Source organism: Schistocerca cancellata, chromosome 7, assembly GCF_023864275.1.
Source record: "Schistocerca cancellata isolate TAMUIC-IGC-003103 chromosome 7, iqSchCanc2.1, whole genome shotgun sequence".
Lineage (NCBI taxonomy): Eukaryota > Metazoa > Arthropoda > Insecta > Orthoptera > Acrididae > Schistocerca > Schistocerca cancellata.
Genome location: NC_064632.1, coordinates 328,512,793 through 328,538,349, shown reverse-complemented (window position 1 = coordinate 328,538,349; position 25,557 = coordinate 328,512,793). Strand labels below are relative to the sequence as shown.

The window sequence follows — 25,557 nt, the reverse complement described above, 5'->3', positions numbered from 1 at the left end:
CTTTCCCCCATTCCTGTCAATTGTTCCCTTATGCTCTCCCTGAAACTCTCTACAACCTCTGGTTCTTTCAGTTTATCCATGTCCCATCTCCTTAAATTCCCACCTTTTTGCAATTTCTTCAGTTTTAATCTACAGGTCATAACCAATAGATTGTGGTCAGAGTCCACATCTGCCCCTGGAAATGTCTTACAATTTAAAACCTCGTTCCTAAATCTCTGTCTTACCATTATATAATCTATCTGATACCTTTTAGTATCACTGAGGATAGCAATGTCATTATCGAATCTATCGTTGGTATCCTTTCACCCTAAATTTTAAACTTACTCTTGAATCTTTCCTTTATTCCCGTCTTTGTTTCATCGATGTATAGACTGAACAGTAGTGTCGAAAGACTACATCCCATCTTAATCTGAACATTTCATATCCTTGGTATTTCATTATCATCGTTCTCTCTTGTTCCTTGTACGTATTGTATATTATGCGACCTTTCATATAACACTCCCATTTGTCTCAGATTTCGAACATTATGCATCATTTTACATCATCGAAGGCTTTTTACAGGTCGACAAATCGTTTGAACGTGTCTTGTTTCTATTATAATCGCAATGTCAAAATTGCTTACCTTTTCCGAAATTCGAACTGATCGTCATCTGCCAGTTCCTCAGTTTTCTTTTTCATTATGTTTCTATATCATTCGACGTACCAGCTTTCATGTCTCCTCTGCAAATAAACTTCCGCCAGTCTGTCCCAGCCCCTAATGGCAGAGCGCAGCGGTTTCTTTCTTGCGGCGAAACGTCGTTCGCCCAATCACTTCCTCATCTCCGGTAAAGGGTGGAAGTCGCTCGGGCCCATATTTGGCCTGTGGGAAGGTAGCAAAGTGATCGATTGCCTCCCATCTGCATCGACGTTGTTGAGTTGTTGAAGCATCGTGTTGTCTGGCACTGTCGTTCAGAAAGCAACAACTGGCAGCAGCACGCATTTTCGTTTGCTTGCAGTTGGACCAGCTGCTGTGATGGGAGGGCTTCCTCATCAGTCACGCGTACCACATGTTCAACCAGTACACCACGATGTTTTGAACTTTCGTATTATAGCACAAGTTGTCTATTTTTCGTCGTGTTACTTTATGTTTCTTTCCCTAATCGTTGTATGTTCCCTTTAAAGTTTATAAATGTGATAAGATGGATTGAAATTGTAGTTAAACAAGTCCCATTTGTTCACTGCCTTATTTGCGAGAAAGACTATGTGTTCATCTTTTGAAATGTTTTGGTGCGTTGTTATGCAGAGTAAGCTCCATATCGTTGCAGCTCAGACAAATTTTAGCCTGATAGTACCAGTATCAGAATAATAAATGCAGTGAAATATACGAACATAATAGGACTCCTTTTTACAAAAATTACGTTCACCGTTGAGTTTAAAAAATTAATTATTTCACTTCACTATTGCGATTTCAGTCTTTGGGCCATTACAAGTGACACTGCAAATGCTAAAGAGTATACAGAAAATGAAGAACTGGGTGTATATACAGAGCCACACAAACAAACCGTTAGACAGTAGCATCTCACAAAAAATTATGAAAATAACATCACTTACGTCTTACCTCAGCACATATCAGACTTTTAAAATTTTCCTACATGTATGCATGTCATCGTCAAAGCAGTAATATCAAACAAGTCCGAAGCTCTGTGCATCGTGAAATGACGTAAATTACGTAAGCTGTTACCGATGTTAACTAACATCCTTAACACAAGTCGCCACAAATCAATGTTCTAACACACTGCTTACATGATTTGTGTGAAGGATATTAACATTGATAATAGTTTACGTAATTTACATCGTTTCACGATGCACAGAAATTCGTGCTCGTTTGATATTACTGTATTCCTGCAATGAAAAGGCTTAGCTTTGGCGATGGCGGTGCACACGAGTCGGAAGATTTAAAAGTGTGATGTATGTTGCATCAAAATATAAGTGGTGTTATTTTCATAATTTTTTTGTACAGCGCTGCTGTCTAAGAGCATGGGCCAAGCGGTTCTAGGCGCTACAGTCTGAAACTGTGCGACCTCTACGGTAGCAGGTTCGAATCCTACCTCGGGCATGGATGTGTGTGCTGTCCTTAGGTTAGTTAGGTTTAAGTAGTTCTAAGTTCTAGGGGACTGATGACCTCAGAAGTAAAGTCCCATAGTGCTCAGAACCATTTTCTAAGGGCATGTTTATGCAGCTCTGTACCTACACCCTGTGCTTCAATTTTTGTAATTTTTTAGCTTTTTGATCACCACTTCACAATGGCCCAAGGGTCGAAATTGCAATACTGGAGTGAAATAAATCATTTTCTACAGTCAACTCCGAACATGATGTATTTCAAAAAATTTTACATGACCGTAAGTCCCGGTCATGAAAAGTTAATCATAGTAGCGCCCGTTTCCGTGCAATCCCCTTCAGTTCTGCACAACTGCTGCAACGTACGTCCACTGGCACATGGTTGCAGTAGTCAACAGTTGGTGATTATCTTCCCCTCCCCCCTTTTCCGCAGTCACACAATTCCCTTCATCATCACAGTGACAGTTCCGTGATGTCTCAGGATGTGTCACATGAAGTTACTCCTTATTTTAGTCGAACTGAGCCACAATTTTCTTTTCACCCCTGATAGTTTCAGAATTTCTTTCCAATTCGGTTCAGAACCTCTCCGTTACGACTGTAGCCGATCGGTTGCCGGCACGGTAGCTCAGAGTGTACGGTCAGAGTCCTGTGCCATAAAAACTGTGTGAAGGAAAAAAAAGTTTGCGTCGCTGCCTGTAGTACAGAAGGACCCGGGTTTGAGTCCTAGTATATCATCAGATTTTTCTTGTACAGGGCCCACAGAGACATTGTGAGGCCAAATGGTACTTAGAACTGGAGGCATTGTCGACATGCTGACCACCTGCCCCACGATCATAGATCGCTCCTCGTACTTCCTTGTAGGTAACAGTTGGCCAGTCCGAACAGGCCTAACCAGTGAGTGGTGAGTGGTGTTTACGCTTCACTTCTGTTTTACTAACCCGATCAAGCCCTCTAATCTTTAGCACTCTTCCGTAGCAGCACATTTCAAAAGTTTTTATTCTAGTTGTTCAAAAGTTTGATTGGCGTTATCCACATATGGCCATTGAAATGTATCAACGATAACAGCGTAAAATTATCATGTCATTTTGATTTTTGCATGTTATCGATGTTTTCTTTATTCTTTTCTTTATACGTTTTTATTTCTTTGATTATCAATGCAGTGACCCTTTCATGATATTAGCCACCAGGGATTGACAGTACCGCTTCAGAATGACATACCCAAAACAGTCATCGAAGTTCAGTATGACTAGATACCCAGTTGGGTATCTGAGGTGATTGCATTAGCATATGGCACTAAGGATAGTTTTACTAATTGGGCAGAAAAATAACTGATAGAAAGGATATAAGAAACAGACTACCTATAGTAACAAAAGCATTTTTGAAAAAGAGGAATTCCTCAATATTAATATAAATACATTAGTAAATCTTTACTGAAGATATTAGCCTTGAGTATAGTCTTGTACGGAAGTGACACATGGACGGTAAGCAGTTGAGAAAAGATGAGAGTAGAAGTTTTAAAATGTGGTGCTACAGAAAAATTAGATGGGGAGATAAAATAATTAATGAGGAGGCACTGAGTCGAACTGAGGAGGAAGGAAATTTGTGGCACGACTAAAAGAAGGATCAGTTGATAGGACGCATACCGAGGCACAAGGAATAGTCAGTTTAGTAATGCGCGGAAGTTGAGTGGTAAATATTGTAGAACTAGGCATGAATACAGTCCGCAGGTTCAGATGGATGTAGCGTGCAGTAGTTATTCAGAAATGAAGAGGCTTGCACAGGATAGGCAAGCGTAGAGATGGGTCAAACCAGCCTTCAGACTGAAGACCATAACAGCTGGGTCGCTATCGGTGCCATCACCCTGTACGCAAATCAACGTCCCGTTATTTACGCCAACTGCGTTACCCGTTCGTAGACATCGAAAGCCTACCAACAAACTGTCGGACCACTGATACGCAGAATCAGCGTTGTATTTCGTTCCAAAGACTGACAAACAAACTGTTAAGCACGTGACCATCAGGTTTTGGCTTATCGGTCTAATTATGCACCATTTCTGGACTCAGTTCACCGTGCAAGGGGGAAATCCCTTACTTTGATTAGCTGGTTTCATTAGACGCGGCCCAAATTAGGTATGACATATACAGAAAAAAATACTATTACTGATCAGTCACAATGATACGAACCATCCCCATTCTTGTAAGCCGGCTACCTTCAGGTCGATACTGCGTCGCGTTCCTTCTAGCCATGAAGCCTTCGTTAGGGAATCACAAGTCATTCAGTACACTGGCCATAACAATAGTTACAAAGCCATTCTCGCAACGTACTGGAAAAAAACTTTGTGTTCTGCCGTCTTGACATGGGGGAAGTCTCGTCAGAGAGGTCCACAGCATGAGCGTCTAGGGAAGTGATTCCAGTGGTGGTTTCCCGTTGCCTTCCACTGGTGACGATGAAATAATAATGAGGACAACACAACACCCAGTCCCTGAGCGGAGAAAATCTCCGACCCAGCCGGGAATCGAACCTGGGCCCCTTGGCGTAACAGACCGCTGCGCTGACCACTCAGCTATCGGGGTGGACCAACATACTGGAGATCACTCAGATTTCTTTCAACAATGTTACATAAGTCCTTTTATCACCACAATCAGAAGCGAGGCTTGTCACTGAACACCACAGAATGTCACTGATCTGGTTCTACATCGTGCTGTTTTCTGTGGTATGGCGCCAGAGATAAATGACGTCCGGCAACAAAAAAGCTCAACAAAAGTTCCGGCAATCTGTTCCCGTCTTCGTGGTGACTCTCCACCTGTTACTTCCACCGGTTTTTCAGCCTTTGTCGTCAGTCTATCCGTCAGAAATAGTCGAGCAATCCTACGACATTCTCATAGTGCTTCCTTCTAGAAAGCCAATGTCTACTCCTCTTGTTAGCCTGATTCCATCACACCACCACTCATTCTGCAGTCGTTGCATTACTGTCTGTATGATCTGTTGGTATGATTAGCTGAAGATCATCATCTCAATGACTCGATCCTGAGTACGAAAGAAGGAAAAAACTATTGACTGTCTGAGGGCGGTATTTATGGCTTGCACAAGGTATTGAAAAATCTGCAGAGCTTAAAAATTATAGTCGCTCGATCAGTATATTGTAAACGCCGCTTATGTTTGAAACTGTGAACCTGGCTCAGAAATTTAATTAGGAGACGGACACACCTTTAAGATTAAATATGAAATGCTGTGCACAAACGGATTAACTAACGCAATAATGGTTAACACCCTAGCTGTGGATCATATGTGGAGAACTGCGTGATATTGAAAATGAGATTAATGGAAGGCGTCAACAGATACAACTTTTGAATGAATACATTAATTTATTCAAATAAAACATCAACATGAAACGCGTCTGACCATTTGACAATACCAAGTTAATATTACGAAACTACTCTATATGGTCTGTACCACTCGGAGCCGCTGGCTTCCATAGTTACTTTAATGATGTGAGAACATGCCATAAAAACGCAACTGATGTTCTGAAATAGAAAAGGAGTATCTATCTGAAGGAATACAGTGACTGTGTCCCTGACTGTTAGATTGAAAAATGCATGCATCTATGAATGAACTGGTAGACACGGGACAGATAACAGCAGTGATCTGACTAAATTCTGACCAAGGACAGTCCTAACGTGCCGGTGCTGCTAATGATTTTCATTGTAAATTATTACCAAGGGACGTGCAGTGTGTCGCCATCTCGACTCGCCCTTTGAAGTACAGGGCGAAGGTCATGCTTCCGCTGACACCAACTCTGGATCCCCAACCAGCTGCTAGAGTGGAGAGCGCAGTCCACAGACATGCCTTCAACAGCAAGACCTGCATCAGAGTCCCAGTTATCTAATCTGAATCGTAATTCCTGCTATTTCCTTCCAAACAAGCAATACATGACTGCCAATCGTTGTTTAAGAACTCTCTGACTGCCAATGACATAACTGCATCTTCTGCAAAAATCTCACCAAACAAGACTTATCACGTTATAACTTCAATGACTCGTCGATTTACCCCTCTTTCCCAAAAAACTTCTCCCTATGATTCATCCTCCTGACGTCAAAGGCATTTTTACCAATAATGCCTTTAGCACCCAACAGCTAGCCTCGCATCACAGGTCCCAAGAAAGTAAAAAACTGCACTCAGAGCTTGGTTCTTATTTTTCAGCATCCCATGCTTCTTTTGGAAAGCACGAGGTTATCTCCTGAAAGCACTATTCTGAAAACGGGTGAGGGCAGGTTTCGTATTGCTAAAATTATTTCCCTCGACACTGCACGGCTGCTAGGCTGAAGACGTGTCGTAAATGAAAAATTGAAAAATAGCCCCGCCCCCGAGGACTCGCCCAGCAACGCAGCTTTCACACAGACAACACCCAACGCTACCTGCCCTGCTTTCTGAGTCCAGAGTCCGCACTGGTTACTCAGGCCATTTATTTACATCAGACATTGCTTTGCCTGTCCCAAATGCAGTGTATGCTCTGTTACCAGGCACTCTCATAAAGCAAAAGAAAAGAAGACCTACACCATGTTAAATGTAGTTAAGACACGAAGTTAGTTAGACGTCAGTACATACAGTCACTGCAGCCCAATTTGCTTTTTTAAACCTTTATTCTACCTCCTTATTTTCCTCGTAAGTGGATGTAATTGTCATGTTAAATGAAAAGCGACACTCCATAAGAGTAGTATTGCGAAATAAACAGCAGTTCCTGTAAAGACAGAAATTCAATTCGCTCTGAAAGCATTTCCGCAAAGAACCAAAAAAAGTTAATGAAAGAACATCATGTGACATTTTGAGAAATGAAATTTCTGTAAGGAAACGCCAGATACCTCGTTCTGTACAACAGCAGAGCATACAGAAATATCATGGTGTGATGACTAAACAGGAATGTTCATTTTATTTGTAGCAAAATGGTTCAAATGGCTCTGAGCACTATGGGACTTAATTTCTGAGGTTATCAGTCACCTAGAAATTAGAACTACTTAAACCTAACTAACCTAAGGACAACACACACATCCATGCCCGAGGCAGGATTCGAACCTGCGACCGTAGCAGTCGCGCAGTTCCGGACTGAAGCGCCTAGAACCGCTCGGCCACCGCGGCCGGCTTATTTGTAGCAGTTTGAAAAATTGGCAAATAAGGTCAGCTGTCCAGTGGCATATATTTCTTTTTTGTTACTTTCAACAGTTGTCAGTAATCAATAAATATTTTTTTTATTTCGTTTGGAACAATTGCTACAGTAAAGATGTACACAGAAAAGAGCAAATGTAGACTATAAATTACACAGTTCACTTGTTTACTTTGTAATTAGTTGTTGAGGTCTACGAATCTGTGCTACAGTGAATGAGGCCTCAGTCCACTGAAATCCTACCTGGAAGCTTTTCAGACTTGTTCTGCACATTCTTCACAGTTTCTGTTTTGTAAGGCAAGTATATCACTCACAGTACATACAGTACATTTGCTTCAGAGGCAGAGCTCTAACTGATGTGTTCGAGGCTTAATATTGCACAATAATATTGTGCTGTTCTTCACCTCACACTTTAGTGCAATATATTGCTAAAATTAGCCCTTTCGTATTGGCTTCAGCGGCATATACGTTCAACACATATATTGAACACACTTCCTCCTCTGTGTTCACCTCTTCCTCCCTCTGTCTGTCCACGTCATCCTCTCACCTCTCTCTGTCTCCTCTTTGACACACTCTCTGTCTCTTCATTTTTTCTACCCCTCTCTTTGCTCATTTCCTCCTCCCCTTGATCTGTCCATCCCCTCCTCACTCTGTCTCAACCTTTTCCCAGCAATATTCATTGGCACTCCATAGCCCCTGCAATACAGTTGTAGGCTGATACTACCACCACAACACACCTATCATCCAAGGCAGGTTACGCAAATCAGGGACTTGAAAATCATTTATTTGCCCTTGATATATAGGCCGCCATCTACAGCAGGTTGATAAAGCAGACTGATTCTCCGCAGTGTAACACACCTGTCATGCAGTGCAGCCTACATGTCAGGGTATGAAAAACCGTTTCCTGCCCACAGCATCTCAGCTGCCTTGCAAAGCAGGATGATTCGATACTGTTTCTACACAAAATGCCTCTCATTCAGGGGATGGAAAAACACATTTTTGGCCATATCTCTGATCCTATTGGAGCTGTTATAAGCCCCAATGTGCTGATATTCATAAAGCTTGCTGTTTCTCTGCCATGCAGATATATATATATATATATATATATATATATATATATATATATATATATATATATTGTGCAGTAAATATTGAGTTGTGAAAGCCTCTTAAGAAAAGAAATATGGAGGTACAGCGAGGACAGGCGATAGGAACTGTGAAAATATTCAATCAGACTTGCAGCTCTTGGATGCTCAGGGCCTGGCTTGATGAACTAACCTGAGAACTAACCGAGTGCTACCAGAAAATGCAGCGTCCATACACTTGTGATTGCCAGCTGTGTGACGTCAGTGCCTGATTGTTTCAGATATGGAGCAGAAGGTGATCCGCAAGTACAACATCAGTGCGGACGACTTCCGCATCATGGAGGCGGTGGTGCTCAAGACAGAGCCCCACAAGGCCGGGAAGCAGTGGAAATTCGCCGGGGCCTTCTACTACGCCACCACCGTCCTCACCACTATTGGTCAGTGTTCTCATATTTAATCTTCTCACTTTTACCAGCGTAGTAGACTAGAGGTTATGAAATCATGGTCGTTTGTCATTAATGAGAAATAAAAACTTGTGACACATGTAGTGACATTAATGTCATTAACCATGATGTGAATCCATCTAACCCGATCTGAAACTTTGGTGAGGGTTCTGCAGGTTTATTAAGATCAGGGACGGGGTAAACCAGTTGTCACAGAGGCGAGCTCAACTGGAAAAAAAATCCCATACTGCGACCTTAAATCCCTGTTCACTCATTGCTTGCTTGCGAGCATGAGGGCGAGGAACTGATTGCACGATGATTTTCGTTAGTCTGTGCTCCATTTATCTATCGCACATCACTGCAAAGCAGTTCCAATGCAATACATAGTTGATAAAGTTCACTACAGAATACAGACAGCATAAAAGTATGAAATTATATTTTGTGTCGGGGTTCGTAGCGACAAATACTTCGCTGTAGAAACGGGTTACGAAGTCACCGCCACACTTTTAATAGCGGGCCGATCGGTCCGCTGGAACAGTGAACAGAAAGATGAAAACCCAAACACTCTGATTAAATAAAAGTCGGTACGTATCTTTATTAACGAAGATACAGAAACACAGTAGTGAACTCCGTGTCTACAGAAATCTGTCTAGTTCGAGTCGGAGCGGCTAGGTCAGCGTCGGCTGACGACAAACAACAACTCTGCTGCGATGAACACACAACTGACTAGCAAGTACACAAATCGGTGGCGAGTATACAACTGAGCGGCGAATACAGAACTGTCCTAGCGCTTGCGACTCCAGCGCTTAAGAAGCCAGAAGCCAGCGGTGTCGCGCGCAGACTTGCGGCGATTTCCTGTATCGCTGGCGCTGCTTATGCGGACGGCGTCCGGACTTTGATGCTGCCAACCTTTTGGCAGCGGGCTCGGTTGGCATTACTGGCTAGGATATAACATTATAGATGAAGGATTTTGGACTGATAACTACGCAATAACCACAAGCAACAAAATAACTGGGTTCTACAACCAGTAAGTGAGAGCTCAGTTACTGTCTTATTATAACTCAGAATTGATGCCTATTCCTAAGCCACTATACAGTCCTATTAGCAAGGTAGCTAACTAAGACCATAACTGTGCTTCATTCGCAGAATTTCTTCGCATCGCAGATGTGTACACTTGCGACTTTATGCCGCCCAGAAAAAGTAACAATAAGTCCAACATATCTTCAACGTACCGTGACCGTAACGATGCTTCTCCGACAAGGCATCTGAAACGCAACTCCCTACACTACACCCAGCCAAACATTGTCTCCGTGCTCTCGCTTCTCATCGGTTGTAACTTCCACCGCTCCCCTCCTTAGCACTACAATCATCAGTGACGCTAGTCAATATAAATTATGTGCAATTCACAGCTTTAAACATTATATCACTTTAAAATAATAAAGTGACGTTAGGTGTACGAACATTTGATGTAAAACATGACATAGTTATCTTAATTCTTATTCTTGACGATAAATTTAATATTTACAATTTTGTGCATATTGAGTCGTCGAAGATAACGTCCACAAAAACGATCCCACAAATACACACAACTTTTATTTTACATTTATTCTTCACTCTGTTTCGTTTGATGCTAGAAAAGTTCCATCATTTTGGACCATTCGCTTCTTACTCATTAAATTAAGTTATTTGTATTACACAACCAACCAGTTGCAACAAGATTTAACTTGACCTGATTTCGACATCGACAGTGGGTGTCTTCATCAAAAAATTTTCTGGTGAAGACACCCCTACTCCGTGTCTAGATCAGATAAATTTTGTTGCAAGCGGTTGGCTGTGTTATAAAAATTATATTCTTGTGCAGTTTCTGGCTCACAGCCATGTTTAAAATTGTTAATTAAGTTAATTAGATTAACTTCTAACATGGAATAGTCATTGGATGTCGCCTGAGTAGCGAATACACCTGGAATATTTCAACCCTTCTGATGCTACCCAAGCCAACTGTTGGTGATGTGACTGTACAATAAAACCAAGAGCAGACAGACCTCACGTACAGACGGACAGCGAGAGCCGAGCATTGCAGCGGGTGGTTGCAAAAAATCGCGTGAAATCAGCGAAAGAAATCACTAGTGAGTCCAAAAGTGCCATCAGGAGTCCAGCCAGTACAATAACTACGCGTATGGATTTTTTTTTTAAAAAAGGCAGGTTACAATGGTCCAGCAAATCCTCATCAGTCATACATTTCTGCAGCCAGTGCTAAGCGACGCTTGATGTGGTGCAATGAGTGACCCCACTGGACGTGGGGTGAATGTAAAGAGAGATCTCTTGTGATGAATCACGCTATACTGTGTAGCAAAGGCATGGAATCGTTTGGGTCTGCTGAAAACTTGGAAAGCATTGTCTTGTATCACGTGCAGTGCCAACAATGAAGCATGGAGGAGGTGGTGCTATGGTATAGGACTGTTTTCGTGGTTACGGAATGAGATCCCCTGCTATACCCGCACGACAGGACACTTGGTTTAATTTGTGGAAAGGGGCCAAAATGAGTGGCTGTCAGTTGCACTCGAACGTACTGCTGTATTCATTTGACAAACATTACAAGAGTAAAGAAAACATTAAAAACAAAGCAAGCCAGACATTAATTTTAGAACTTACTTCCCGGCTAAATGCGCCATTAAATCTCACGCCTCAAGGGCAAAACAGCTTTAATTTAAAATCGGCTGAAGGTCAATAACTTAAGACTTAAAAACAGGAATTTGAATTTAAAAGGCAGAAGGCCTTATCGTAAAACATTTCTCTAAATTAGGCTAAAGGCCCAAACAGTCTCACGCCTTAAGGGCAAAACAACTTTAATTTAAAATCGGATAGAAGCCATACATAAACAAACAACAAGGACAAATAAGAAAAGGCAGGACATCAAACGGCGCTCAGGAGTTTCCAGGGGTCGGCCTGGAATTCAAACACTAACGCCCGCTTAGTTGAGACAGGCAGTCGGCCCAACAATTCTCAATCCGACAGCAACCCAACCGAAAGACAGTCAACGGACCAAGCGACAGGATAACTTTCGCTCCACCCGACCAGCACACAACAGGGAGATCAATGGAGAAACACAGAAGGTATCGGCGCCCACAACGAATTACACATTCAGCCGCCAAACTACATGCTGTGCTGGACAGCCACATACGATGTGGAAAATACACTGCCTGAATTTACGTCAACGGCCAGGGCAGGTAACCGGAACGTTAACGGACACAAGCCAGAAGATTCCACTGGCGCACTTCAATTCTAAAATAATCGAGTTAAGTTAAACTCCACAGGAGGGCCTCTAGAATTTCGCCAACTTGAAAACACACGTTGTTGCTCGCGGGAATCTGCCAACAGCCCACAACGATTTTCAAACTACACAGTGTGAACAGTTGGAGCTGGCTGGTAGTTTAAGTAAAGACTGGCCCCGGCCAGAAACGCGCCTTGGAGACTTACTCGCTGCTCCACGCCAACCGACCAACTGCCCACGCGTGGCACAGCCGGAAACTATAAGCGCGAGGCCAAAGATAATACAAGGGTGCGAATATCGATACACGCTGCTGCTGCCACTCGCGACGAGAGAGGATAACAGCATAATCGTGATAACCGCTGGAGAATAATCACAGAATAGCAACCAAGGTTTAAAGCAAAGCATAGCACGAGTCAGCCACGGCTCACGGTGTGGTCCCTTCATTGCACTTACGAAAATGCAAAATGCGGAAGGATATAACACATTTTAAAGCACTGTGTTCTGCGTATAGTAGAGTAACAGTTCGAATGGTGACTGTATCAGCATTACAGTACACCCTAACACAGAGTAGCATCTGTAAGGCAACAGTTTCAGTACAGTAATGAACTGGTCTCCCACAGTCTCAATCCAGAAAATTGGGCATGAGGTAGAACGTAGACGCTGTCGCACCTGTGGCATAGGCGTAGCGTCTCTGATTAGTTATGTAAATAGCGAGGGTCCACGTTCGAACACAGCCACTCCTTATGTGGCGGCCGAACACGTTCAGCATAAGACATATCAAACTGCAGTGCCTGTGTTAATCTGATTATGATGCAAAGTTCCTTTGGACATGTATGCATGTCCAACGGAACAGGCATCGCGGCGACTGCAGCCGTTATGAAATACATTAAATGAGTTAGCAATTGCTAATAAGGACAATCAGCAGATGTAGAATGGAATGGCGACAATGAAAATTTGTGCTGGACTTGGACTCGAACCCAGATTTCCCGCTTTCGCGAGCGGTCGCCTTACCATTTGGCTATCTGTGTACAACCCACTGCCAGAACCAAACTCCAGTCCAGTTCGTAGACATTTGGATATGCATGCCTTGCATCGTAACCAGATCAACACAGGCACTGCAGTATCGGATATCTCTGCCGACTTTCAAGTACACCGTCTGACTTGTAAGGGAATAAAAATTACCGAGCGAGGTGGCGCAGTGGTTAGCACACTGGACTCGCATTCGGGAGGACGACGGTTCAATCCCGCGTCCGGCCATCCTGATTTAGGTTTTTCGTGATTTCCCTCGATCACTCCAGGCAAATGCCAGGATGGTTCATTTGAAAGGGCACGGCCGCCTTCCTTCCCCATCCTTCCCTAATCCGAGCTTGTGCTCCGTCTATAATGACCTCGTTGTCGACGGGACGTTACACACCAATATCCTCCTCCTCCTCCTCTTTGTTGTAAGGGAATATACATAATGGATGTACAATTCCACGTCGTAGACGCATGGTTGACGACATGTGAAAGTTTGGGTCTGGCAATGGGTCGTGCACGGATAGCCAAATGGTAAGGCGACCGCTCGCGAAAGCGGGAAATCTGGGTTCGAGTCCAAGTCCAGCACAAATTTTCATTGTCGCCATTCCATTTTACATCTGCTGATTGTCCTTATTAGCAATTGCGAACTCATTTAATGTATTCCACCATAAGAAGTTACCCTCGCTCGGCCTACGGCCTTGACAAAGCGGAGGAGCAAACAGAGGTTCATAGCACTATCTTGCTCTTGGGGTGTAAACCTGTTTCTCAAAGGCGGAAGAATCAGCAATTATCAACGGCATAAGTATGCAGATGGCAATGGAAACCACTACATTAAACACACATAATATGTATCCATAGGACATCTGACTTGTAATTGAAAATGATCTTTCTATTACAAAAAATTCCTAGTTAGTTTCCCGTTCAGATCTCCTGGAGGGAACTGCCAAAGAGGAGATGACCATGAGAAAAAGATTGAATGACTAACGAAGGGATAGCAGTCTACGCGTCGGAGCGTGGAATGTCAGAAGTTTAGAAGTTTGAACGTAGTAGGAGAGCTAGAAAACCTACAATGAAAAATGCAAAGGCACAATCTAGACACAGAGGAGATCGATAAAGGGAAATAGAAAAAAGATAAGATATTTAGGGTAATATCAACAATAGTAGTAGAAAATGGTATAACAAAAATAGGATTTGTTATGAGTAGGAAGGTATGACATAGCCTGAATTACTGTGAGCAGTTGCGTGATAGAGTTGTTCTCATTAGAGGTCATTGCTATTAGGGTTATTGCAAATTTTGGTGATAAACGTATCAGTAAATTAGCCTACTATGCCTATTTTCATTCACTGCTTTCATATGGCACCATATTTTGGGGCAATTTGTCATTAAGAGAGAAAGTATTCATTTCACAAAAAGCGTGTAATCAGAATAACAGCTGGAGCCCACCTTGCAGACATTTATTTAAGGAACTCGGGATATTCACAGTACCCTCGTAATACATATATTCACTTATGAAATTTGTCATTAATAACCCATCCCATTTCAAAAATAACAGCGAAGTGCATAGCTACAACACTAGAAGAAAGGATGATGTTCACTATTCTGGATTAAATCTCACTTTGGTACAGAAAGGGGTGAATTATGCTGCCACAAAAATCTATGGTCATTTGCCAAATAATATTAAGTCTGACAGATAGCCAACCAACATTTAAAAGCAAATTAAAAGCATTTCTGAATGACAACTCCTACTTAGTAGATGAATTCTTAGATATGAAGTAGTAACTGTAAAAAAATTAATTAATTAATTAATTAATTTGTGTAAAGAAAACTTACGTTAAAGTGACACGTTCCACATCATTACGGAATGTCGTATTCATGATCTATGGGACAAGGATTAATGTATGTATGTATGTATGTATGTATGTCAATAGTAAACCAGTGCCGATAACAATATCTCAATTATAAATGCCGACGCCGCGAGCAGAAGAAGAAGAGGTAAAGTATATGGGGATACCTAATGAATAACTCAATATGTAAAAGGAGATGAAAAACTAATAATCATAAGGAATTGAAAAACGACGGTAGGGGAATGAACAGAAGGAATAATTACGGGAGTATACGGGCTAGGCAGTGGGAATGAGATAGGAGAAGGACTGAGTTCTGCAATAAATTTAGGATGGTAATAGCGAATATTCTGTTCAAGAAACATAAAAGGTGGAGGTATATTTGGAAAGGCCTGGAAACATGGGAAGATTGCAGCTGGATACATCACAGCCACACAGAGATCCCGAAAAGAGATATTGGATTGTATGGCATACGCCGGAGCAGACAGCCTTAGGTCAATTTTTTTGAGTCATCAGTCTTGTGACTGACGCCAACCTTTTCATCTCAGAGTAGCACTTGCAACCTACCTCCTCAATTATTTGTTGAGTGTATCCATAATATATATCTCAGTCGTCTTCTACAGCTCCCTCTAGTAACATGGAAGTCATTCCCAGGTATCTTAACAGATGTCCTATTATCCTGTCCCTTCTCCTTGTCAGTGTTTTCCACATATTTCTTTCCTCTCCGATTCTACGGAGAACCTCCTCATTCCTTACTCTATCTGTCCACTTAATTTTCAAGATTCGTCTGTAGCACTACATCACAAATGCTCCGATTCTCTTCTAGGGCGCAAAATCATGTTTTCTCGAGCATCAAACCTGCTTTCAGAGTAATATACAGACAAGAAAAGAAAACTGAAGATCTGTTACATGACAGTTTGGCTTTAGGAAACATAAAGGTAACAGAGGAAGCTATGATTTGCGCTTGATAATGAAAGCAAGGCTGAAGGAAAATTAGCATACGCTCATAGGATCTGTAGACCTAGAAAGCTCGTTCGACAGTGTGAGATGGTGGAAGAGGTTGGAAATTCTGAGAAAAATATAGGTAAACCTTAAGGAAAGATGGGTGATATAGAATTTGTACAAGAACCAAGCGGGAACAATAAGATTGGAAGACCAAGAACAAAGTGCTCGGTTTAAAAATGATGTAAGACAGGGATGCAGTTTTTCATCCCTACTGTTCAATCTGTACATCGAAGATGCAATGACGTAAATAAAACAATGGTTGAAGAGTAAGATTAAAATTCGAGGTGAAAGAATATCAGCGATAAGGTTCGCTGATGCCATTGCTATCCCAGAATATGGATTGAGAGGGGACGAAGCAAGGAGGACATAAAAAACAGACTAGCATAGTAAAGAGGGCGTTGCTGATCAGAAGTAGTCTTCTGTTATCAATTTGAGAGAGAAATTTCTGAGAACGTACGTTTGGAGCACAGCACTGTATGGTAGTGAATCATGGACAGTGGAAAAACTGGAACAGAAGACAATCGAGGCGTTTAAGATGTGGTGCTACAGAAAAATTTTGATAATTAGGTGGACTGATAACTTAACGATTGCGGAGGCGAAGAAAGGGATATATGAAAAACAATGTCAAGAATAAGGGACAGGATGGTAGGACTTGTGCTAAGGCATCAGGGAATAAACGCCGTGGTGTTAGTGGGAGTTGCAGAGGGTAAAAACTGTAGAGAGAGACTGGAATACATCCAGCAAATAATTGAAGACATAGTTCCAAGTGCTACTCTGAGATGTTGACATAGGAGAGGAAATCGAGACGAGCTGCATCAAATCGGGCAGTAGACTGATGACTGAAAGAGCCTCGATTTCGCCCCACACCACAGCTTTCCATATCACTGACTTCTCTGGTTTTTGCTGTTGGGAAAGAGTGGGTTTCGATTCCTCCTGAGACAGTCAGACACCTCATTAAAAATGTCCACAACAGAGATCAAGCCGGCATAAAGGTGAATAATATGGGTAGACGTATCCCATATTAATGTCAACTAAGAGGTGCCTTCAAACTTTTAATCATATAGTGTAGCTGTAAATGTAGTCTGTTGTATACTGTTTAAAGTAGCTACTATGAATGACATAAGATTTCTACAGAATTAAGAGGCATATCTGCAGGTGTATATAAGGAGAATCTGAAGACGTGTTCATTGTGTAATTTCATAGTTTGGAGTATAAACCACATGTTTTATTCTTTTCCTGGCATGAGATCTGCATATTTTCCGTTCTGATGAGATATTTTATTTCTTCGTAAACATGAGTTTCCTCTACTTCCGCCAACAGAATCGATATAACACGCTGATAAAACAACGTACAGCGATCGGAAGCACCGCTAGGTCATCATTGCTGGCGCGTAGGCAGTTAGAGATAGGAATCTACTCAGCCCGGAAATAATTTCAGGTACAGCGGCTGCAATTCAAAACAGCGTAATTATCTGCCGGATTATATATAGAACGCGGTAGTAGATGTTCCAAAGCTGAACTGACGATAAACAAGCAATTGCCATTACGATAATTGGATGTACATTCGATGCTTGCATTTCTGTATTTTTAATTACTAATGGAACACAAAAAACGTGGATTTTCTGTTGAAAAACATGCAAGTTATTTCTTCTACCAGCATAAATACCCTTTTAAACACGATTTTTTTTTATATTTCTGTAAATAAATTACAGTGTAACGCCAGTTACGTGGAATTTCTAGCTGATACTGGCGTCCATCTTCATGAAAGTAGACGAATCTGTTTGTGTGTTGTCATTATTTTGTAAATAAACTGACATGAAGCATTAACTATTAAATGGTTGAAGGTAGTTGAAATCCGTCTTAGCAACTACAAGAAAATGCTTGTTTTTGTCACCAAATGCGTTTTGTTTTATTTCAGTCAAATTATTTTGCAAATACGGATCCAAAGTACCTTCAATAATTACACAGTCGGGAAAAAAACAACACCCTCAAGGACTGGGTTCAGTGACACCGGAGTATAATATGTGCGCAATGAGGAGTTACGGACTCAGTTGACACGGTTAACAGTCAGATAGCGCTCGGGAGGCCTGTCTCTGCACCCTCTGCTTTGACCCTGCAGGCAGCCACTGTGCCGCGTTTAGAGGTCAAGAGTGTTTGCAATATCACTGTGTGGCACAATCACACCCTTCCGACGAGTTTGTATTCCTGTTGAAAAGCCTCAGCCATTTGAATGGGCTCGCATTGTGGGTCTGCAGGAAACTGGATAGACGTATCGACGGATTTCTGAACGGGATGGGCACAATGCATGGGGTGATGCATCGCTGCTTTTAGCTGTGGTCTGTCGAACGTTTCCATACCAGTAGACCAGATACCGGACGTCCGTTTAGTAGTACACCAATACATCAAATTTTGGAAATTTGTGGTAAGGTCTTATGGGACCAAACTGCTGAGGTATCGGTCCCAGAGCTTACACACTATTTATCTAACTTAAAATAACTTACGCTAAGGACGACGAGGGGGGACTCGAACCTCCGACGGAGGGAGCCGCGTGGACCGTGACAAGACGCCTGAGACTGCGCGGCTACCCCGCGCGGCAAACATGTCAAGATCGACGTATTGTGCTAGCAGTGGTGCTCGGTCGAACTTCATCCGGGGACGAAATCCGGTGATATATTACAGTTGCTATGTTCTCAGGGAATATTGGGAACCTACTGTTTGCAGCAGAATTAAAATCACATGTGCTTCTGGTTAGGGGACCACCGGCATCACGACTCCACCGAGCACGGGAACTGTGCTGCCGTGCAAGAGATGAGAGTAGGTTGTCTCTCTGTCCGAGTGATGGACGTGTACTCATATGGAAAAAACCCTGGTGATCTGCCTTTTCCGGAATGCTTTCACGCATAACACCCTGGTTCCATTCCACACTTCCTGTTGTGGAGGGGACCCATCAGTTAGAAACCGCGGTCACGTTAGGCGTTTCTGAAGGGTGAAATAACAAGTGCTCGCCAAATTTGGGCAGATTGTTATCTCCTTGCTACTGCCATTTCTTGGACAGGAGGGCCATGTGTTTTTCAGCAGGACAATGCAACTACGCATACGACTGCTGCGACGCAACGCGATCTCAGCCGTGTACAACAACTGACCTGGCAAGGAGCATTACCAGATATCTCGCCAATTCCATACGTATGGGCCATGATAAAGCGGGAACTTACTCGTTCTCCTCGAACTATAAAAACCATTGGCGAATTGCCACAGAATGCGCAAGATTCTTGGGGCAATCTTCAGTTTGATGCCGTTCGACACTTTTATGATCATTTCCATGTGGGGATACAAGCCTACATTGCCACTAGAGGAGGATGCACTATGTGCTGATATGATTGTTTGGGAACTCTTTCTCGTGACATGTATCTTTCTTTTGGTGTGTATTTGTCATAGACTCTTACAATGATGAACTATCTGTCACATCACTTGTCAATAAAATTACCTTGCCATTGAAGGTGTAAAAAGTGTAAAAAGCGATTGCGGACAATATGGCCACACGAGTGAAGAACTATTAAATGAGTTTACTTCTGCAATTTGTCGTATGGTACCTATGTCGAAGCAAAAAGTTATTTTAAGCTATCTAGATAACATTTTGACTGACTCTTTATGAAAAAGGTGACCACAACACAAATTATTTTTTGTTCTTCTTTTCCATTCTACATCAGTTTCCAATTCTTATTTTTGCGTAGACGTAATTCGTGTACGGTGATCTTACTCTTTCGTATATTGTCGATAGTCATGTGCAAAGTATGTACGCCAGTAATACATACACATCAAAAAAAGTTTTGCAACACCCCGGTTCCCAGGGGTCCTGAGGACAAACGTTGACTGTGGATATTCTGTCACAGGCACAGTCCCTTTGAGTCTTGAAAGATGTCACTAAACCAGCCCAGATGTGTAAACAACCATTCTTGAGCAGCGCCTATTAGACGGAGAGGGTCAGACAGCCGATTAGTTCCAGCATTCCACCAGGAAGGAAGTACACGGCTCGTGTTGTCTGTAGCTCAACCATGCCTAGACGGTCAGGACCGCGGTTCTATCGCGTCCACATTGTTACTTTGTGCCAGGAACGACTCTCTACAAGGTAAGTGTCCAGGCGTCTCGGAGTGAACCAAAGCGATGATCTTCGGACATGTAGGAGATACAGAGAGACAGGAACTGTCTATCACATGCCTTGCTCAGACCGCCCAAGGGCTACTACTGCAGTGGATGACCGCTACTTACGGATCATGGGTCGGAGCAATCCTGACAGCACCGCCACAATATTGAATAATGGTTTTCGTGCAGCCACAGGACGTCGCGTTACGACTCAAACTGTGCACAATAGGCAGCATGATGCGCAACTTCACTCCCGACGTCCATGGCGAGGTCCATTGTGCAACCACGACACCATGCAGCGCGGTACAGATGAGCGCAACAACATTTCGAATGGACCACTCAGTATTGGCATCACGTTCTCTTCACCGATAAGTGTCGCATATGGCTTTGACCAGACAGTCATCGGAGACTTGTTTGGAGGCAACCCGGTCAGGCTGCACGCCTTAGACACACTGTCCAGCGAGTGCTGCTGTTTTGGAGTGGCGTTATGTGGGGCCGACGTATGACGCTGGCGTTCAAGGAAGGCGCCGTAACGGCTGTACGATACTTGAATACCATCCTCCGACCGACGGTGCAACAATATCGGCAGCATATTGGCGAGGCATTCGTCTTCATGGACGACAGTTCGCGCCCCCATCGTGCACATCTTGTGAATGACTTCTTTCAGGATATCGAGATCGCTCGACTAGAGTTTCTTTCAGGATAACGAGATCGCTCGACTAGAGTGGCCAGCTTGTTCTCCAGACATGAACCCCATCGAACATGCCTGGGATCGATTGAAAAGGGCTGTTTATGGACGACGAGACCCACCAACCACTCTGAGAGATCTATACCGAATCGTCGTTGAAGAGTGGAACAGTCTGGACCAACAATGCCCTGGTGAACTTGTACATAGCATGCCACGACGAATACAGGCATGCGTCATTGCAAGAGGATGTACTACTGGGTATTAGAGGTACCGATGTGTAAAGCAATCTGGACCACCACCTCTGAAGGTCTCGCCGTCTGGTGGTACAACATGCAATGTGTGGTTTTCATGAGCAATAAAAAGGGCGGAAATAATGTTTATGTTCATCTCTATTCGATTTTCTGTACAGGTTCCGGAACTCTCAGAAACGAGGTGATGCAAAATTTTTTTTTTTATGTTTGTAAATTGTTAGATGTTCATTACTATCAAAGAGAGCCAGGAAATAAATTTCCCCCAAAACGAAGTCCACAGATGACTACTAAGAAAAATGATACTACACAGTTAGAATTATGATAAAGTAATCAATAACTAAAAAATTTAACTACGAGCTCATAGATGTGAAACACACGAACGTGGTTAATAGATCATAATTCCAGTGACATTAATGTGACCACCACCTTTCTACGACGTCAAAGTGGGAAGCCCACTCACCGACGGCAGGTGGTAGCACTAGCTGTGGAGAGTACGTAAAGCCGGCCGGAGTGGCCGAGCGGTTCTAGGCGTTACAGTCTGGAACCGCGCGACCGCTACGGTCGTAGGTTTGAATCCTGCTTCGGGCATGGATGTGTGTGTTGTCCTTAGGTTAGTTAGGTTTAAGTAGTTCTGAGTTCTAGGGGACTGATGATCTCAGAAGTTAAGTCCCATAGTGCTCAGAACCATTTGGAACATTTTTTGAGTACGTAAAGCTTGTCGGGGGGGGGGGGGGGGGGACGCGGAAAACAGTCAAGTTGCCGTCGTAAAGCGGAAATGAGCGATTTATCGGACGTCCAAAAGGGCAAGATCATTGACTTTCGGACCAAGGGTGGAAGCATTTACGAAATGGCTACGTTTCTAAACGGTTCATGTGCCGCCTTGGTTAAAGCATACCGTGTGTGGCAAAATGTTGTTGTTGTTGTGGTCTTCAGTCCTGAGACTGGTTTCATGCTGCTCTCCATGCTACTCTATCCTGTGCAAGCCTCTTCATCTCCCAGTACCTACTGCAGCCTACATCCTTCTGAATCCACCTAGTATATTCATCTCTCGGTCTCCCTCTACGATTTTTACCCTCCATGCTGCCCTCCAGTACTAAATTGGTGATCCCTTGATGCCTCAGAACATGTCCTACCAACCGATCCCTTCTTCTCGTCAAGTTGTGCCACAAACTCCTCTTCTCCCCAATTCTATTCAATACCTCCTCATTAGTTATGTGATCTACCCATCTAATCTTCAGCATTCTTCTGTTGCATCACATTTCGAAACCTTCTATTCTCTTCTTGTCTAAACTATTTATTGTCCATGGCTACACTCCACACAAATACTATCAGAAACGACTTCCTGACACTTAAATCAGTACTCGATGTTAACAAATTTCTCTTCTTCGGAAATGCTTTCCTTGCCATTACCAGTCTACATTTTATATCCTCTCTACTTCGACCATCATCAGTTATTTTGCTCCCCAAATAGAAAAACTCCTTTACTACTTTAAGTGTTTATTTTCTAATCTAATTCCCTCAGCATCACCTGACTTAATTCGACTACATTCCATTATCCTTGTTTTGCTTTTGTTGATGTTCATCTTATATCCTCCCTTCAAGACCCTGTCCATTCCGTTCAACTGCTCTTCCAAGTCCTTTGCTGTCTCTGACAGAATTACAATGTCATCGGCGAACCTCAACATTTTTATTTCTTCTCCATGGATTTTAATACCTACTCCGAACTTTTATTTCGTATTCTTTACTGCTTGCTCAATATACAGATTGAATAACATCGGGGAGAGGCTACAACCCTGTCTCACTCCCTTCCCAACCACTGCTTCCCTTTCATGCCCCTCGACTCTTATAACTGCCATCTGGTGTCTGTACAATTTGTAAATAGCCTTTCGCTCCCTGTATTTTACCCCTGCCACCTTCAGAATTTGAAAGAGAGTACTCCAGTCAACATTGTCAAAAGCTTTCTCTAAGTCTACAAATGCTAGAAACGTAGGTTTGCCTTTCCTTAATCTTTCTTCTAAGGTAATTCGTAGGGTCAGTATTGCCTCAAGTGTTCCAACATTTCTACGGAATCCAAACTGATCTTCCCCGAGGTCGGCTTCTACCAGTTTTTCCATTCGTCTGTAAAGAATACGCGTTAGTATTTTGCAGCCGTGATATTATTAAATTGGTAGTTCGGTAATTTTCACACCTTCTACACCTGCGTTCTTTGGGATTGGAATTATTATATTCTTCCTTAAGGCAGAGGGAATTTCGCCTGTCTCATAAATCTTGATCACCAGATGGTAGAGTTTTGTCAGAACTGGCTCTCCCAAGGCTGTCAGTAGTTCTAATGGAATGTTGTCTACTCCCCGGGCCTTGTTTCGACTCAGGTCTTTCAGTGCTCTGTCAAACTCTTCACGCAGTATCGTATCTCCCATTTCATCTTCATCTACCTCCTCTTCCATTTCCATAATATTGTCCTCAAGAACAACGCCCCTGTATAGACTCTCTATATACTCCTTCCACCTTTCTGCTTTCCCTTCTTTGCTTAGAACTGGGTTTCCATTTGAACTCTTGATATTCTTGAAAGTGGTTCTCTTTTCTCCAAAGGTCTCTCTAATTTTCCTGTAGGCAGTTATCTATCCTACCCCTCATGAGATAAGCCTCTACATCCTTACATTTGTCCTCTAGCCATCCCTGCTTATCAATTTTTAACTTCCTGTAGATCTCATTTTTGAGACGTTTGTACTCCTTTTTGCCTGCTTCACTTGCTGCATTTTTGTATTTTCTCCTTCCATCAATTAAATTCAGTATCTCTTCTGTTACCCAAGGATTTCTACTAGCCCTTGAATTATTTCTAAAGTTTTCTGTGGTACTTTTTAATCAATTCTTCAACTTCAACTTTTAACCACTGTTTGTTTTCAGCCATATTCACTTGACACTTACTGCTCAGTGCCAGAAAAATAGACGAACAGCCATCTTGGGCTATATCTGTCGGACGTGTTTTATCTTGCAAGTAAATAGTGTTTACATCTGTTGGTATAGATGTGAAACAAATATCGCTGGCGGCAGAAATATATATCTCTGACACAAATTCTTCACTGTTTACATTACACGCAATTGACTTCTGACATAAATATCGATGGAGGTATAGTAAGAGGAGGTGGCGCTACAGACTTACGCTGTACAGTGCATTGAAGTCGGCGCCTCCATATCAGCAGCCCCTAAGCATTAGCAGACCACTGCAATAGCTTCTTGTAGTTAATTTCTGTTGTTTCCACGTAACAGCGGGCTAGTTTTAAACAGTAAACATTACAGCGCTTTCGTGAATAACATAGTGTCAAGAAGGCATTTTCAGACGTTTTTCTGGTATTAAAGGCATATTTGATCCAGTAATACAACGCATTTGGCATTGTTAATGAAGCTTTCTTTTTGTGACACTTTTCGAAAAACCAAGAAGCGTAGATTGTGATGTGAAAAGACTGCTTCCGTAATCCAGCATTTTCTTTAACACTGAATGGCGAAACTGATGTTCCTTCCATGTCCCTCTCCCTACAACGCTGAGAATATATTGAGCTATGTTTGGAGGATATGTTATATTTCCTTCTCACATCGTTCAACTAGAGCGCTCGTCGAGTTGTGTCGATAGGAAATCTAAAGTCGAACTACAGAAGTATAGGCACCACAGTGGAAGTAACCAGCTCAGTAAAATTCATATAGGAAAGAATATGTTGCTTCAACGAGTCCACTTACGAATGAAATGTGATTCCTTTACACTTTAGGTTATAATCAGAACGACCAGTACAACTGTACATAAAGCAAGCTGGCATTATTTTATCGAACACTTCCACCAGAAACTAATGTTTGTGGCTACTAACATGGCGGACGTCGACTTCAAGTTTGTCACGTCGTGACAACTTCCCGTATTATACCTCCATCTAAATATGATGCAACAACTATCAGACGTAAACGTAACTTACGAGCCATGCGCACTGGCTCCGCGGCCAGAGTAGTGCTTCTCTGGTTATCGATGGTCGTCCGTGGTTTAGTCGTCCGATCAGAAACGCTGGTCTGTGGGTCTTTGGCTGGAAGACTATTTAAGCGCGCACAGCCTGTCGGTTGCTGATGATGATTTTTGGTTTGTGGGGCTCTCAACAGCGTGGTTATCAGCGCCCGTACAAATTCCCAATCTTTGCACTTTCCAGTTCCGCCAATTTCAGAGCGATGATGAAGTGATCAGAACAACACATATTACCAGGCCGGAAATCGATTCCGGGACCCCGTGATCCAGAGGCAGCAACACTAACCACTACACGACGAGCTGCGGACTGTCGGTTGCTCTCGAGTCCTTCAGGTTTGGTACTACGGTGATCCGAAGATACTCCTCTATGATTGTGAGGGAGCCGGCGTGGTCGCTGAGTATGTGACGAGAGTACTGTACTCGAGTCTGAGGGTCCAATTTGCAAATGGTTCAAATGGCTCTGAGCACTATGGGAGTTAACATCTGAGGTCATCAGTCCCCTAGAACTTAGAACTACTTAAACCTAAATAACCTAAGGACATCACACACATCCATGCCCGA

General features: G+C 42.8%; 1 protein-coding gene across 1 annotated transcript in view; it reads left to right on the top strand.

The window, feature by feature from the left end:
- The window catches only part of LOC126092751 (two pore potassium channel protein sup-9), a 149,825-nt gene that overhangs the window by 22,428 nt on the left and 101,840 nt on the right, over positions 1 to 25,557 (top strand). Inside the window, exon 2 of the mRNA XM_049908477.1 lies at positions 8,622 to 8,777. Coding sequence (XP_049764434.1) covers positions 8,622 to 8,777 — 156 coding nt within the window. The remainder of the gene's footprint in view (positions 1 to 8,621; positions 8,778 to 25,557) is intronic.